Raw genomic sequence first — 15,235 nt, forward strand, 5'->3', positions numbered from 1 at the left:
TTCAGCTCCAAAGTACCTGGTAATGTTGTTTGTTTGTACGCTTCCACAACTTGCTGTTTGCGTTCATCGTTTCCATTTGCTACAACTTACGTCCCAAAACCCCGTGTCTCGATCACCGTAGTAACAGCTCTGACAGCCGTTACAAAAGTTACACACCGATGACATGATAGCGCGAACTTTTGCCCAGCAAAAAAAAAAACTTGAATCAAAAAGCCACGCTGACGGAAAAGACATTTTCGCGTGAGCAAATTGGAAAATCGAATCACCTCGCCACCAACCAAGAGAGGTGAGCCAGCAGTGTTGCCAGTTTGACACGAATTCGCGAAAGTTGTTTGGTTGGCGCCAGGTAGCTTTTCCTGAAGGCACATTTCCTAAGACTCAAGTCGTGACAGTAAGGCTTTTTTCCGTAAAAAAAAGATCAGAGAGCAACCAAAATAAAGCAAAAAGGAAAAAAATCAAATAAAATACGCATCGTGGAGCAAGGACTCGACTTCAATCTCCCTCGCTCGCCCCGTCGGTGGGAAAGGCCCTGGCAAGGAGGACCGGCAGCAACTCGGTGCCGAAAAGCGGTGCTATTTGAAGCGTGAAATTGTGCCTGATTGGGAAGTGCAAATTCAATTATATTTTAAATAGGTTTTGAATCCAGCTTTTGAGCTTTATGGGCTTGATGGATCCTCGTCGGGGAGAGCGCGTTCCACGTGGAATGTTGGACACAACCGGGTTGCCAGCCGATGCTGGAAGTGTGGGAGTAGAAGGTGGAAAGCTCCTTTGGTTTTGAGATACTTTCGTGTGAGTCAGAACCGTATGGATGGGTACGTTTGATAAATGATAAGCTATGAACCTCTAGGCAATTAATTACGAGAATCGTAAATCCACTGTTCAAATTTAATTCTCTGACAAGTCCCTCGCGGGGATGTACACTCCAAAACTTTGTTCGCACACTTTTCCATAGCATTCACTCTGAGCTTAGCTTCACCCCCCACAATCCCGATAGCTGCGGTGAGGTGAGCTTAATTTGTGTGTTTCCGAGGTTTGCCGGTCGTGCGACACGGATTTGGCGACCTGTCGGGAACTGACGAACGCCCCACCATGATCCGGAGCGGTTCCAGAGAAAAAAAGTCCAATTAATACTTTTTTACGAGGGTTCGGATTCAATCGAAGTCGTGGCGGGGTCGGGGTTTTTTTTCCAAATAAATTGCGAGTGACAGTTTCAAATTCAAAATAAGAGGGAGGGAAAAAGGGAAGGAGGACGGATTTGTTGGAATACCTACCGGCACATCGTTGATCGACCAGGACAGGTTGGCGGCAGGTTTCGAGTGGAGGGAGGAACAGTTGCCTCGCAGAATGTCCCCCGGACGGTACCTCGTTTGCACTCCAATTATGGACGGTTTGTCCACCGGTGGTTCTGCGTATTTGTTGGGTCGTGACGAAACCCGGCGATATGGATGACAGGTGCGGCAAATAGAAAAACAATGTTAGAAGAAGGTGAAATATGTTAGTTCAAAATTCATGTATATTTATTGGAAAAATAAAAATAAAAAATAAACGTGCATTAGGATATTCAAAATTTGAAAACCTTGTGGTTTTAATGCATTGAACTATGAACCATGTCTAAAAAGTTCCCATTCAATAACTTAATCTTCTTACCAATTTATTGCATCGATTCGGAAAAATCAGCTTTGGACTTTCCTCCCACATGCAGCCCCAAAAACAACACCTGGAACAAAGTTTCTCGGTAAACCTCAACACCCCCCAAGCTCACCTCTGCTCAACTTGTTCATAACTTTCGACGCCACAGTTTCCAATAAGGCACTCATTTGTGCGCTTCCACCAAACCAGCTTTTCGAAGCCTGATGAGTTTTTTTCTCCGAAATGCATCCTCATCTAAGTGGGGGGCACCTGCTGTTTCCAGCGAATTGATAATTAGTTATGCCTGAAATGTGTTTGATTGCACTTCCACGAATGTCAATTGTAATTTTTCTATTTTAGGGGAGAGTGGGGAGACTTGATCCCCGGGGACACTTGATCCCAAGCCTGTATCTCGTCAGCATGGGGGTAAAACAATTAGCTTTGTTTTAGAAAGTTGTGCGAAATTGACTAAAACTCATTGTAGAAAACAAAGAAAAAAATTAAAAAATGTTTAGATTGAGTTACACACATTTTTCTAAAAAGTGCTGCAAAAAACTTCCAAGAGATCTTTTTTCTTTGTTTTGATAAGTATAGAAAACACTCAAAAATTATTCAAAAAAATATGTTTTATACATGAATTGTTTGATAAACATATCAACTCTAAAACCCTTACGCATTTGACGTTAAATTTATCGTCAAACTATTTTTACAATCAATTGTTTAAAAAAGTGCGTTTAGGGAGACTTGATCCCTGCATTTTTACAGTCACTGGAATCAGCCTCAAGATTAAATAATTGGGCTGGGTTTTCGTACATAGTTTCCTTTAGTATAGTTGTACATAACTTACTGCAGTTTGAACCATTTTTCAAAAGTTTTGTAAACAAAAATTACCAGCTTTTGTAAACATGCTCAATTTTGGTCTAAAAAAGAAAATTTTAAGTTTTTAAATATTTTGCATGCTAAACTTGTTATATTTTGAACACAAACGTACAGGTTTAATGTGAAATTGCTTTAACTTATAGAAAATTAAAAGTTTGGATGAATAAGAAACATTTTGCTTAAGATTTCTTCAAAATGTTGAAAGGGGGATCAAATTACCCCCAACATTTTGAAAATGCCGGTTTAAAATATTTTTTCAAAACGCTTGGCATGATTCGAAGAGTTTATCTGATGAAATACCCTTATCAGCCAAACATAGTTGAATGTTTAAGCTTTCAATTCATGCAAAAAGTTCATAGTTTTGTGAGAAATTGACAGAGTTATGTGCGATACAAAAAAAGGGGATCAAGTCTCCCCACTCTCCCCTACGTGTGCTTCGGTTGAAATGCGCAAAATTCTCATCATTCATCAGACATTACAAGCTATTTGAAACCACGAAACGGTATCAAATGTTTTAACACTAGTTTTCCAGGTAAAGTACCGCATTGCACTGAACTGAGCTTCAACTCCCAATCAATTTCTACCACGTAATGGCACCATTTTCAAGCTGTGTTCCCCTCGGCTGGCCTTCGGAAGTGTTTTTTTCTTCCCGGCTCCTTCAACTTCTAGGAAGATCACAGCAATTCCGTTGCAGAGACAAGACATGACTGCCGCGTCCACGGAGATCTTGTCAATCTGCCAGCTGCAGGCCGGCATCAAGTTATATCGAGTGTAAAATTAAAAGGAACTGAAATTGCCTGCCAATTTCGCTCAGACATGGCTGGAGGATGGCAACGGACGACGAACAGTTGCAATTTGAGTAAGGTATTGGTCGTGCCGTGGAAACAGTTTGAAGGAGGGCTACTGGGAGATAAGGAAGCTAAATGTTCCAGGAAGCATCGTTTGATGTTGGTCAGATTGCAGCATTGTAGAAATTGTGACAGATTGTTTTTTTTTTTCCTTTAATATTTTTTTTAATTTATAAGAGGGTTGAGCAACGTTTCTTGAAGTTTTAAGGTCCTAAAACTTAAAAAAAAAATTACGTTTATGAGACCGTATCGAATAAAACTCTTTATTTCTTTTTAGGAAAAATAAATCGCCGCTTAGTAAATGCTTTTTTTTAAGCCGGAAACCGTGGTGTAAGGGTAAGCGTGGTTGCCACGGCTTGGGTTTGATCCCAGACGGTGGCATTTTTCGAGACGAGATTTGTCTGACCACGCCTTCCGTCGGATGGGGAAGTAAATGTTGGCCCCGGTCTAACCTAGAGGTTAGGTCGATAGCTCAGTCCAGGTATAGGAGTCGTCTCCCTGGGTCCTGCCTCGGTAAAGTCGCTGGTAGGCAGTTGGACTCCACTCCAAAGGTCGTCAGTTCGAATCCCGGGGTGGATGGAAGCTAAGGTGTAAAAAGATGTTTGCAATTGCCTCAACAATCAAGCCTTCGGACACCTAGTTTCGAGTAGGAATCTCGCAATCGAGAACGCCAAGGCAATGCTGTAGAGCGAATAATTTGATTTTTATTTTGATTTTTTTAGTTCATGCTTTTTTGTATCATTTGTAGTTTTTATTAATGTTACATATTTAGAGAAAAGGCTTTTAAAATTTGAGCAATTTTCGTTGAAACCGTCGCACTAGATGCACATTTGTTCAAATTTTTAAGACATTGTTCTCATTAGATTCAGGTCCCAAAAAAACATTAAAGCGCCGTTGGGCAACTGCGAAGATTTGTTTTGTTAAATGGATTTTTTTAAATGCCCTAATTTTGACTGGAAGATATCTCTCAAAATACATCCCAAACCATTAAAAAATATAAGTAACTGGAAAAGTACACACTTCAAAGACTTTGTTATTAAGAGAGTTTTCGGATTTTGGGACAATTACTCTCAATTTTGAAGTTTTGCCTTCCTCACCTTACTGAGGAAAGGCTATAAAATCACTCGAAAAACGAAATTCTTAGTTTGACCTTCTAGACCCACCTTCATGTATACATATCGACTCAGAATCAAATTTTGAGCAAATGTCTGTGTGTGTGGTGGGATGTTGATCGAAAAAATTTGCACTGAGTTATCTCGGCACTGGCTGACCCGATTTGGACCGTTTTGGTCTCATTTGATCCGTCTTGGGGTCTCATAAGTCGCTATTGAAAATGATAAAGTTTAGTAAAGTACTTCAAACGTTATGCTAAAAAAACGAATTTTACAAAAGTCCGGAAGATTGTAAAAAGGGTGGTTTTTGTAAGAAACCTCGTCATGCTATACATTTTTAGAAAGGCATTCGAAAGAACTTTCCAACGAGTTCAAAAGATTGAAGATCTGACAACCCTATCAAAAGTTATAAGCACTTAAGTGTTATTTATGAACATTTTAGAGGCCGGATCTCATATATTTCGATGAAAACGTTGTCCGGATCTATCGTGCGACCTGTCGTTAGATAGGTAATCAAAAGGCCTTTCCAACGAGTTTAGTAGATTTAAGATCTGACGGCCCTATCAAAAGTTATAAGCACTTAAATGTTATTTATGAACTTTGTGGAGGCCGGTTCTCAGATATTACCTAGCGTTACACTCAAAATGTGAGGAAGGATTAAGTAACGTTTTTTTAATTTTGTCCACAACCTGTGATAAAGATTGAATCTGAATCTGCCCTCAGAATAGAACCAATGTGTCAAAACATCGATTTTTGTCATATTTGGGGGGTTTATATGATGATATTACATAGAAACTAAAAATATGACCAAAATTACATGGGAAAACATTTAGCTGGCCCATTTTCGAATTTTGTTAAGGGTGTCCTACACACGTTTCCTTCGAAAATTAGACATTTTCAAATGAAGACACGCCTGAGATTTTTCAATATCTGTAGTGCTAAATCCCCCTGTAACGTATCACTAGCATAATGGACGCTTGGAATTCATTGAAAAACCACAAGGGACGTTTGGCTTAGTTATACTTTTGCTATTTGGGTAATCCTCTACCAACTCACATGAAACCGGGAAAAGTAACTCGACAACTCTTCGATTTTCGTGTAAATTTGTTCCAAGGGGTAAATTTTGTCCCTGTCCATGACTTTTATGTATCGCAAATCAAAGAGGGGTTGGGGCTACTACTGTATGAGTTGGAGGAGGATGACCCATTTTTGTTTTGTTGAATATTTTTTTGAAAGAATACATATTTATAGTTTTCTTGCTTTGTTTTACAGATGAGCAATTCTCTACCAAAACCGGAAATGGATTTTATTTGTATTTTTTGATTTGGCTCAAACTTTGTGGGGGGCTTCCCTGTGACCAATTAAGCTATTTTGCATCATTGGTTCACCCATACAAGTCTCCATACAATTTTGGCTGCTATCCATACAAAAATGGTATGTAAATATTCAAACAGCTGTAACTTTTGAGTGAATTTTCTGTCTTCGGCAAAGTTGTAGGTATTGTTGAGGACTATTGAGAAAAAAATAGGTACACGGAAAAAATTGCAGATTTTTTATCAACTTTTTTTTCACAAAAACTCAATTTTCCAAAATACGTATTTTTTGATTTTCGAGATTTTTTGATATGTTTTAGGAGACAAAAACCGGTCAAAAAATCTGCCGCCGAGTTATGAATGTTTGAAAAAATAATGATTTTTGGAAAAAAATCGGAATTTCATGCTAAAACAAATTTGACGCTATTTTTTAATGCAAAATTAAGTTTGCTATCGAAAACTACTTGACAGATTTTTTGATAAAGAGCTCCGTTTTCAAGATATAGCCACCGAAAGATTAATTTTAGCGAAATATTTGCAGTTTTTTAAAAAAGGGACCATGAGTGACCATTTCTAGAATTTTTTTTTGAAAAGTTCATAAAATTTGCTATAAAATTGTCTAAGAGACATTGAAGATTGGACCTCTGGTTGCCGCTTTAAGAAAAAGAAACACTAAAATTGAAGTTTTCTAAGTCTCACCAAAACAACCCACCATTTTCTAATGTCGATATCTTAGCAACTTATGGTCCATAATTCAATGTAAAAACATGAAATTTTCGTGAAATTTTCCGATTTATTGGAAAAAAAATATTTTGATTTTTTTTTAAATCAAGACTAACATTTCAAAAGGGCCAAACATTGAATATTGCGCCCATTTAAAGTGTTAATCCTTATTTAATTTTTTTTACATTTTTTTCGAAAAGATCGGAAAATTTCACGAATAATTCATGTTTTAACATTGAAATTCGACCACTAGTTTCTGAGAAATCGACATTAAAAAATGGTGGGCTGTTTGGGTGAGACTTAGAAAACTTCAATTTTCGTGTTTCTTTTTGTTGCCACTGTATCTCAGCAACCAGAGGTCCAATAATCAATGTCTCTTAGACAATTTTATAGCAAATTTTCTGAACTTTTCAAAAAAAAAAAAAAATAGAGATGAATCACAAATAGAATAACTGCAAAGATTTCACTAAAATCAAACTTTCGATGGCTATATCTTGAAAACAGAGCCTTTTATCAAAAAATCTGTAAAGTACTTTTCGGTTAGAAACTCAATTTAATTTTTCTCAGAAATCACTATTTTTCAAAAAATCATAACTCGGCGACAGATTTTTGACCATTTTTCTCTTTGGCTTAAAAGTTGCGCGTTTTTGTCCCCTGAAACATATCAAAAAATCTCAAACATAAAAAATACGTTTTTTGAGAAATTGAGTTTTTGTAAAAAAATGTTATTTTAAAAAACGGCATTTTTTCCGTGTACCGAAGACTGAAGACACATATTTTATCAGAAAATTCATTCTAAAGTTACAGTTATTTGAATATTTACGTACCATTGTTGTATGGACAGCTGCCAAAATTTTATGGAGACTTGTATGGGTGAACCAATGAAACAAAATAGCTTATTTAATCATATGAAAGGCCCCCATAAAGTTTAAGCCAAATAAAAAAATACAAAAAATAAAAATGGTCGAAATTGGCGGATTTCGTAGAGAGTTGCTCAAATAAAAGAAAACAAAACTAAAACTTTGCTGTTCAAAAATAGTTTTTTTCCGTTGTTATCTTTTTTTTCTGAAAAGAATTGTTTTTTTTTTCAAGATTAAAATTCTTTTGAAACTAATCCAAATCCAGCAAAAAAGTGATAAAAGTGTCGTGAGCGTTGATTTGAATTATAAATAAAACATCTTAATAAGTGTTACAAGTGAAAGAAAAACATTCAACTTGAAAATAAACCTATTTTCCAAAGCAAGAGCCATCGTGGAATCAGAACAGCAGCCTCAGTACAAACCACCGCCAGATTCGTTCGCGTACTTCCCAGAAAATCCAATAAAAAGTTGAAACGTTGGGAAATTGGCATCCGCTTAAAAATAAACGTCACAATGTTCTTCGCCGGTCCAATTTCATTTCCAATGAGAGAGCGACAAGATAGCTGGCAAGAAAAAAGAATCCGTAAGGGAATCAATCGAGGAAAGGCAGAAAATCTAATAATTTTCTATTAGCCGTGTCAAATGGCTTGTTACGAATAGGATTTACGTGCGGCTGGGCCTTTCTCCATTTCAAAATGACTGTTTGTGGGGAGGGGGAGTTAAGGTGAGGTGAGACGGTGCCTTGCATCGTTTGGTCTGATTTGATGCGTAAACTTAGGTTCTAGATTGGTATCTTGTCGTTATTTTTTTTTTTTTGGTCTTTTCCTGGCATGTATGGCGGAGTGGTCCTTTTTTCCTTCGCAATATTGTACGATGTGATGTATACGCACAAACAGAGAAAGAAGACCCCCCGTCTAATGATGTTTGATCGTTGAGAGACATTCGCCGAGCCAGACCGTAATACATTTTGCTCCAATTGGGGACACATGCCGAGAACATCAAGACAATAAATTGAGCGGAAAGTGACGGTCACTTTCTTCTCTTTAACGGTGCTTGAGCCATGAACGACGCACCAAATCAAGCGAAACGCCTGGGCAGCTGGTGAATATGGATGACCATCAGGTGGGTGGAATCTATCTTCTTACCTATCACCTCCATGTCACCGGACACGATCATTGTGTGGAAGGAGGGTGCGTCTGCCGAGACCTCGCAGCTGTACTTGCCGGTGACGTTGGCGGCCTTGATGACCACCAGGCTGGCGTTGGAGAGGGTGGGCTGAAAATGAAGGAAAGTTTATTTTTTATTTTTTCATATTTTGTATGAGTAGCTTTATTATAAAACATCACAATTTATGCTCTAAATTCACTAAATTTGATTACACAACTTCGAAGAAATTCGTAAATTGTGACGTCATCCATAAACCAATCAAACAGCTTTATGAAAAAGCTCTCAGTTGCTTTCACCCGGTTTTATTTTATATTTGTTTTCCAATCACGATATTGATCTTTGCACATTTCATTTCCAAGCTAACAAAAAACGAACAGCTTCCACCAAATACCATAAATCCACCCATATTCATAAAGTTGCATCATCACAACGCTCTACCGAGTGGGAATAAAATCTTTCTTCCATCAACTCTTTTTTTTCTCTCTCTCTGTTCGTGAGCCTTCCAGCGATGAAATGGCGGTAATAAATGTTCATGTTCAAGCTCGGGGAAAGCTCCCCCACCCCCCCCCCCCCCCGCGGCACCACACGGAATTCAGCTTTGACTTGACAGCTGCGTTGCGCGCACTTTTCCACATTTCCTTTCCCGTTTGGAAAACGTCATGCTGGAAATTTTCTTCACCCACTCGCGCCAGACCCGAAAATGGATTGCTCTCTCGACGGCGACGAAAAACACGGTCGTAAATAATTCTTCTCTGACAGTACCCATTTGCCCCCCCCCCCCCCCCCCTTCGATTTCACCCCTCCTCTGACCCTCATGTTGCAGTTAGAATTGGAGCTTGTTTGAATAAAGCTTTTTGCTTTTGAAACAAAAAGAAAAAAAGTTGATTTGTTTGCGAACAAAGTTTAGTTGATTGGCTAAGCTCAAGGCTCGAAAGGATTAGAACCGCACCAACAGGACAGGTCGCAGAATCGTTGTTTTTTTACTTTTAACCTTTTTATTTTTGCTACAAAAGATAACGAAATAATTCGTGGAAGAAAAAGTGCTCCCAATTTGCTGCGCCACGGATGTGGATCCCGGTGCAGTTTTTTTTCTGGCGGGAACAAAAGCTCACCTCGGAAGCTTTGATATTTTATTTTCTCAATGTTTCCGTTTCTTTAAATTGTGACTCTGTGTGTGTGAATGTGTGTAAGCAAGCCAAATGAAGAAGAACGGAAACACACGGACGACGAGGACTCTTTTGGTAACAGTTGTTGAACTGTTTCCTCTTTGTTTTTGTTCTTCAGAGGTTCTTTGGACTGGTTTGGTGTTTTTTCTACGATCATTTTTATGGCACAAAAAATAGATAAATAATACGAAATTGGATATGGAATCGTTTTTTATAGAATATATTTATTTTTTTAATCAAAATTTTTCCAACCAACAAATTTTTCAAGACATTGTTTAAGAAAACGACGACTTGAACGATCATCAACGTTGAACAATATTTGTAGAATTCAAAAGATTTTATTGTATTTCGGATTTAAAGCGTCAGTTTTTTTCATGTTTGCATATTTTAATGTGAAATCACACTTTTCCACATAAAACAACGAGAAGTTACGTAAAAACGGCTAATTTTTAACCTTCTTAAATCTAACTTTTTCTACTGAGTACATGTGTTTTCTATTGTACGGAATGCACAAAACACAGCAATGAAAATGTTAGTTTCACGATAAAATGTGTAAATTTAAATGCAAGTTGAATGTAAATTTACATCATATTAAATTGACTTACAACTTTACACTATTAGTGTATTTAAACAACATTCCTATTTGATCTGATTGTTCCATGTAGTGGACTGCCGGTGGGTTACAAGCGTGGAAAAAAAAATAACTAATTTCTTCAACTTCAGATTTTAAATGTTGAAAAATGAAACATTTGAGCACTCCTCTGAGCAATTCTCTGAAATTTCGGTCATTCCAGTTTTTTTAATCCGGCTGAAACTTTTTTGGTGCCTTCGGTATGCCCAAGAAGCTATTTTGCATCATTAGTTCGGTCATATAATTTTCCATTCAAATTTGGCAGGTGTCCGTACAAAAATGATATGTGAAAATTCAAAAATATGTATCTTTTGAAGGAATTTTATGATCGATTTGGTGTCTACGGCAAAGTTATAAGTATGGATAAAAACTACACTGAAAAAAAACTAAACTGAAAAGGTATAAAATAATTTGGTGATTTTTAATATCACTTTTTGTCAATAAAACTTGATTTGCAAAAAATCACTATTTTTATTTTTTTTTATTTTCTGATATGTTTTAGAGGACATCGAATGCCAACTTTTCAAAAAAAAAATCAGAATGTGCAAACAATCTTTTACCGAGTTATGCATTATCACTTGTAGCCCCAACGGGGTCAGAAAAGTTGGAAATGCAACTCCACCGGCTCATACAACCCTTGGAAAAAAATATGGAAATGCCTTTTTCATTATAACTTAAGATAGACGCATCTGTTTTGGATCTACCTTGTTGTAATTGTAATTGTATTTGTAATTTTATTGAAACGATATCCTGTTAGTTTACACTGTATATCAGGGCAAGGAGGTAATGTGGATCTGAATTAAACTTTAGGAGGAGATTCTTGACATTCTTCCGAATCGGATGCAACAAGAATCATCCAAATCGGTTGAGTTTTCACCGAGATACAGATTGTTGAAGTTGCATTTCCAACTTTTTTGACCCCCTTGGTGCTTCGCGTAAGTTTTGACCCCGTTTGTGCTACAAGTGTTATTTAATCAATGCTGATTTTTTTTTTTAAACCGAAATATTGGTCGCAAAAATTTTGCAACTGCATTTTTCGTTGTTAAATCAAATTATCCATCGAAAAGTACTGTAGTGAAATTTTGATAAAGTGCACCGTTTTCATGTTAAATCCTTTTTAAGGTAACTTTTATGAAAATAGTCGCTGTTTTTCATTTTTTTTTAAATTAGTGCATATGTTTGCCTTCTTTAAAAATAATATTTTTGAAAACTTTAAAAATTCTCTATATTTAGCTTTTTTGAGCTTTGTTGATACGACCCTAAGGGTCGTACATGGGTGATTCTCCGCCAACTCACACAGCAGTTGCCACGACCCCTCTTCGATTTGCGTGAAACTTTGTCCTAAGGGGTAACTTTTGTCCCTGATCACGAATCCGAGGTCCGTTTTTTGATATCTCGTGACGGAGGGGCGGTACGACCCCTTCCATTTTTGAACATGTGAAAAAGAGGTGTTTTTCAATAATTTGCAGCCTGAAACGGTGATGAGATAGAAATTTGGTGTCAAAGAGACTTTGGTGTAAAATTAGACGCCCGATTTGATGGCGTACTCAGAATTCCGAATAAACGTATTTTTCATCGAAAAAAACACTAAAAAAGTTTAAAAAATTCTCCCATTTTCCGTTACTCGACTGTAAAAAAATTTGGAACATGTTATTTTGTGAGAAATTTAATGTACTTTTTGAATCTACATTGACCCAGAAGGGTCATTTTTTCATTTAGAACAAAATTTTTCATTTTAAAATTTCGTGTTTTTTAACTTTGCAGGGTTATTTTTTAGAGTGTAACAATGTTCTACAAAATTGCAGAGCAGACAATTACAAAAAATTTGATATATAGACATAAGGGGTTTGCTTATAAACATCACGAGTTATCGTGATTTTACGAAAAAAAGTTTGTTCAAAAATGGAAGGGGTCGTACCGCCCCTCCGTCACGAGATATCAAAAAAATGGACCTCGGATTCGTGATCAAGGACAAAAGTTACCCCTTAGGACAAAGTTTCACGCAAATCGAAGAGGGGTCGGGGCAACTGCTGTGTGAGTTGGCGGAGAATTACCCATGATTATTTAAGTTTTTTCCCCTATGAAACGGTAAATGTTTAATTTTGAATGTAACTATTTTTTTTAAAGTCCTGTGCATTATCTATAATTTTGTCAAATTCACCAATGATTAGAAAACCCATAAAATAATATTTTAGAAAATTTTAATAGCGTTTTTGAAAAGACAGCTTCCAAAACTTTATGAAAACTTGTATAGACGAACAAAAACAAAATAAAAATCATTGTCAAAAGGGTTATAGAATTTTCTTTTTTACTTTTTGCTTTTTACTTTTGAGCAATTCTCTACGAAATCGGTCTTTTTTCTTCAATTTTAATTTTTGTAATTTTTAATCCGACTGAAACTTTTTTGGTGCCTTCGGTATGCCCAAAGAAGCCATTTTGCATCATTAGTTTGTCCATATAATTTTCCATACAAATTCGGCAGCTGTCCATACAAAAATGATGTATGAAAATTCAAAAATCTGTATCTTTTGAAGGAATTTTTTGATCGATTTGGTGTCTTCGGCAAAGTTGTAGGTATGGATACGGACTACACTGGAAAAAATAATACACGGTAAAAAAAAATTTGGTGATTTTTTTATTTAACTTTTTATCACTAAAACTTGATTTACAAAAAAACACTATTTTTAATTTTTTTTATTTTTTGATATGTTTTAGAAGACATAAAATGCCAACTTTTCAGAAATTTCCAGGTTGTGCAAAAAATCACTGACCGAGTTATGAATTTTTTAATCAATACTGATTTTTTCAAAAAATCGAAATTTTGGTCGTAAAAATTTTTCAACTTCATTTTTCGATGTAAAATCAAATTTGCAATCAAAAAGTACTTTACTAAAATTTTGATAAAGTGCACCGTTTTCAAAAAAGTCACTTAAATATGGCTATAACCATATTTAAGTGACTTTTTTGAAAATAGTCGCAGTTTTTCATTTTTTTAAATTAGTGCACATGTTTGCCCAGTTTTGAAAAAAATATTTTTGAAAAGCTGAGAAAATTCTCTATATTTTGCTTATTCGGACTATGTTGATACGACCTTTAGTTGCTGAGATATTGCAATGCAAAGGTTTAAAAACAGGAAAATTGATGTTTTCTAAGTTTCACCCAAACAACCCACCATTTTCTATCGTCAATATCTCAGCAACTAATGGTCCGATTTTCAATGTTAATATATAAAACAATTGTGAAATTTTCCGATCTTTTCGAAAAAAATATTTTTGGAATTTTCAAATCAAGACAAACATTTTAAAAGGGCGTAATATTGAATGTTTGGCCTTTGTGAAATGTTAGTCTTGATTTGAAAATTCCAAAAATATTTTTTTCGAAGAGATCGGAAAATTTCACAAATGTTTCATATATTAACATTGAAAATCGGACCATTAGTTGCTGAGATATTGACGATAGAAAATGGTGGGTTGTTTGGGTGAAACTTAGAAAACATCAATTTTCCTGTTTTTAAACCTTTGCATTGCAATATCTCAGCAACTAAAGGTCGTATCAACAAAGTCCAAATAAGCAAAATATAGAGAATTGTCTCAGCTTTTCAAAAATATTTTTTTCAAAACTGGGCAAACATGTGCACTAATTTAAAAAAATGAAAAACTGCGACTATTTTCAAAAAAGTCACTTAAATATGGCTATAACTTGAAAACGGTGCACTTTATCAAAATTTCAGTAAAGTACTTTTTGATTGCAAATTTGATTTTACATCGAAAAATGAAGTTGAAAAATTTTTACGACCAAAATTTCGATTTTTTGAAAAAATCAGTATTGATTAAAAAATTCATAACTCGGTCAGTGATTTTTTGCACAACCTGGAAATTTCTGAAAAGTTGGCATTTTATGCCTTCTAAAACATATCAAAAAATAAAAAAAATTAAAAATAGTGTTTTTTTGTAAATCAAGTTTTAGTGATAAAAAGTTAAATAAAAAAATCACCAAATTTTTTTTACCGTGTATTATTTTTTTCCAGTGTAGTCCGTATCCATACCTACAACTTTGCCGAAGACACCAAATCGATCAAAAAATTCCTTCAAAAGATACTGATTTTTGAATTTTCATACATCATTTTTGTATGGACAGCTGCCGAATTTGTATGGAAAATTATATGGACAAACTAATGATGCAAAATGGCTTCTTTGGGCATACCGAAGGCACCAAAAAAGTTTCAGTCGGATTAAAAAATACAAAAAAAATCGAATGACCGAAATCCTAGAGAACTGCTCTTTTTGCTTTTGACTTTTTACTTATCACGTTTACTTTTTACTTTTCATAACCTGATTCGTTTATTTATTTGCATTTATATTTCAATAGGGACTTTTTTTTGAATACGATTTTAAATTAAATTTTTAAAGAGCTTCTGAATTAAATTGTATCTAGGCCAGCTAGTGCATCTGGCTGAACTTTATTTCTTAGCTTTTTCTCAAAATTTGGTTATTCTTCTTATGAATTGTCAGTTCAATAAAAAAATTATTGATTAAAATTCACAAAATCAATCAAAACTTGAAGTTTAGTTAACCCTGACGCAGCACCAGCTGCTTGAATCGGTGCAATTTTCCCATTTTCCGCTTCCGTGATTTTCCCCTTTCTGGGTGCAGTTTTATGTCGTGAACTTTAACGTTGTCTTCTTTAGCGTCCTTTTTTCCCCACACCACGTGCACACGCGAATCTTGGGAGAATTTTATTTCTTGCCAGGAATCTTTTTTTTCCTTACCCCTTCCCATTAGTGTACGAACGTTGCTTGGAAGCTTCCTGTTTCCGTCGCTCCTTTTTGGGAAAGCTCGCTGCACTTCGTGGGTGCAGTTGCATCTGGTTGCATTCACTTTTGCGTACTCTTTTTTTGTTGTTTTAGG

At 35.8% G+C, this 15,235-nt stretch overlaps 1 protein-coding gene across 3 annotated transcripts in view; it reads right to left on the reverse strand.

The window, feature by feature from the left end:
* The window catches only part of LOC120430152 (uncharacterized), a 323,078-nt gene that overhangs the window by 34,882 nt on the left and 272,961 nt on the right, over nucleotides 1-15,235 (reverse strand). For all 3 annotated transcript variants that reach the window (XM_052708333.1, XM_052708332.1, XM_052708334.1), the window contains 2 exons: nucleotides 8,510-8,639; nucleotides 1,272-1,405 (listed from right to left, as the gene is read on the reverse strand). In XM_052708333.1, coding sequence (XP_052564293.1) covers nucleotides 1,272-1,405; nucleotides 8,510-8,639 — 264 coding nt within the window. The remainder of the gene's footprint in view (nucleotides 1-1,271; nucleotides 1,406-8,509; nucleotides 8,640-15,235) is intronic.

The sequence above is a fragment of the Culex pipiens genome, chromosome 2, assembly GCF_016801865.2.
Source record: "Culex pipiens pallens isolate TS chromosome 2, TS_CPP_V2, whole genome shotgun sequence".
Taxonomy (NCBI): domain Eukaryota; kingdom Metazoa; phylum Arthropoda; class Insecta; order Diptera; family Culicidae; genus Culex; species Culex pipiens.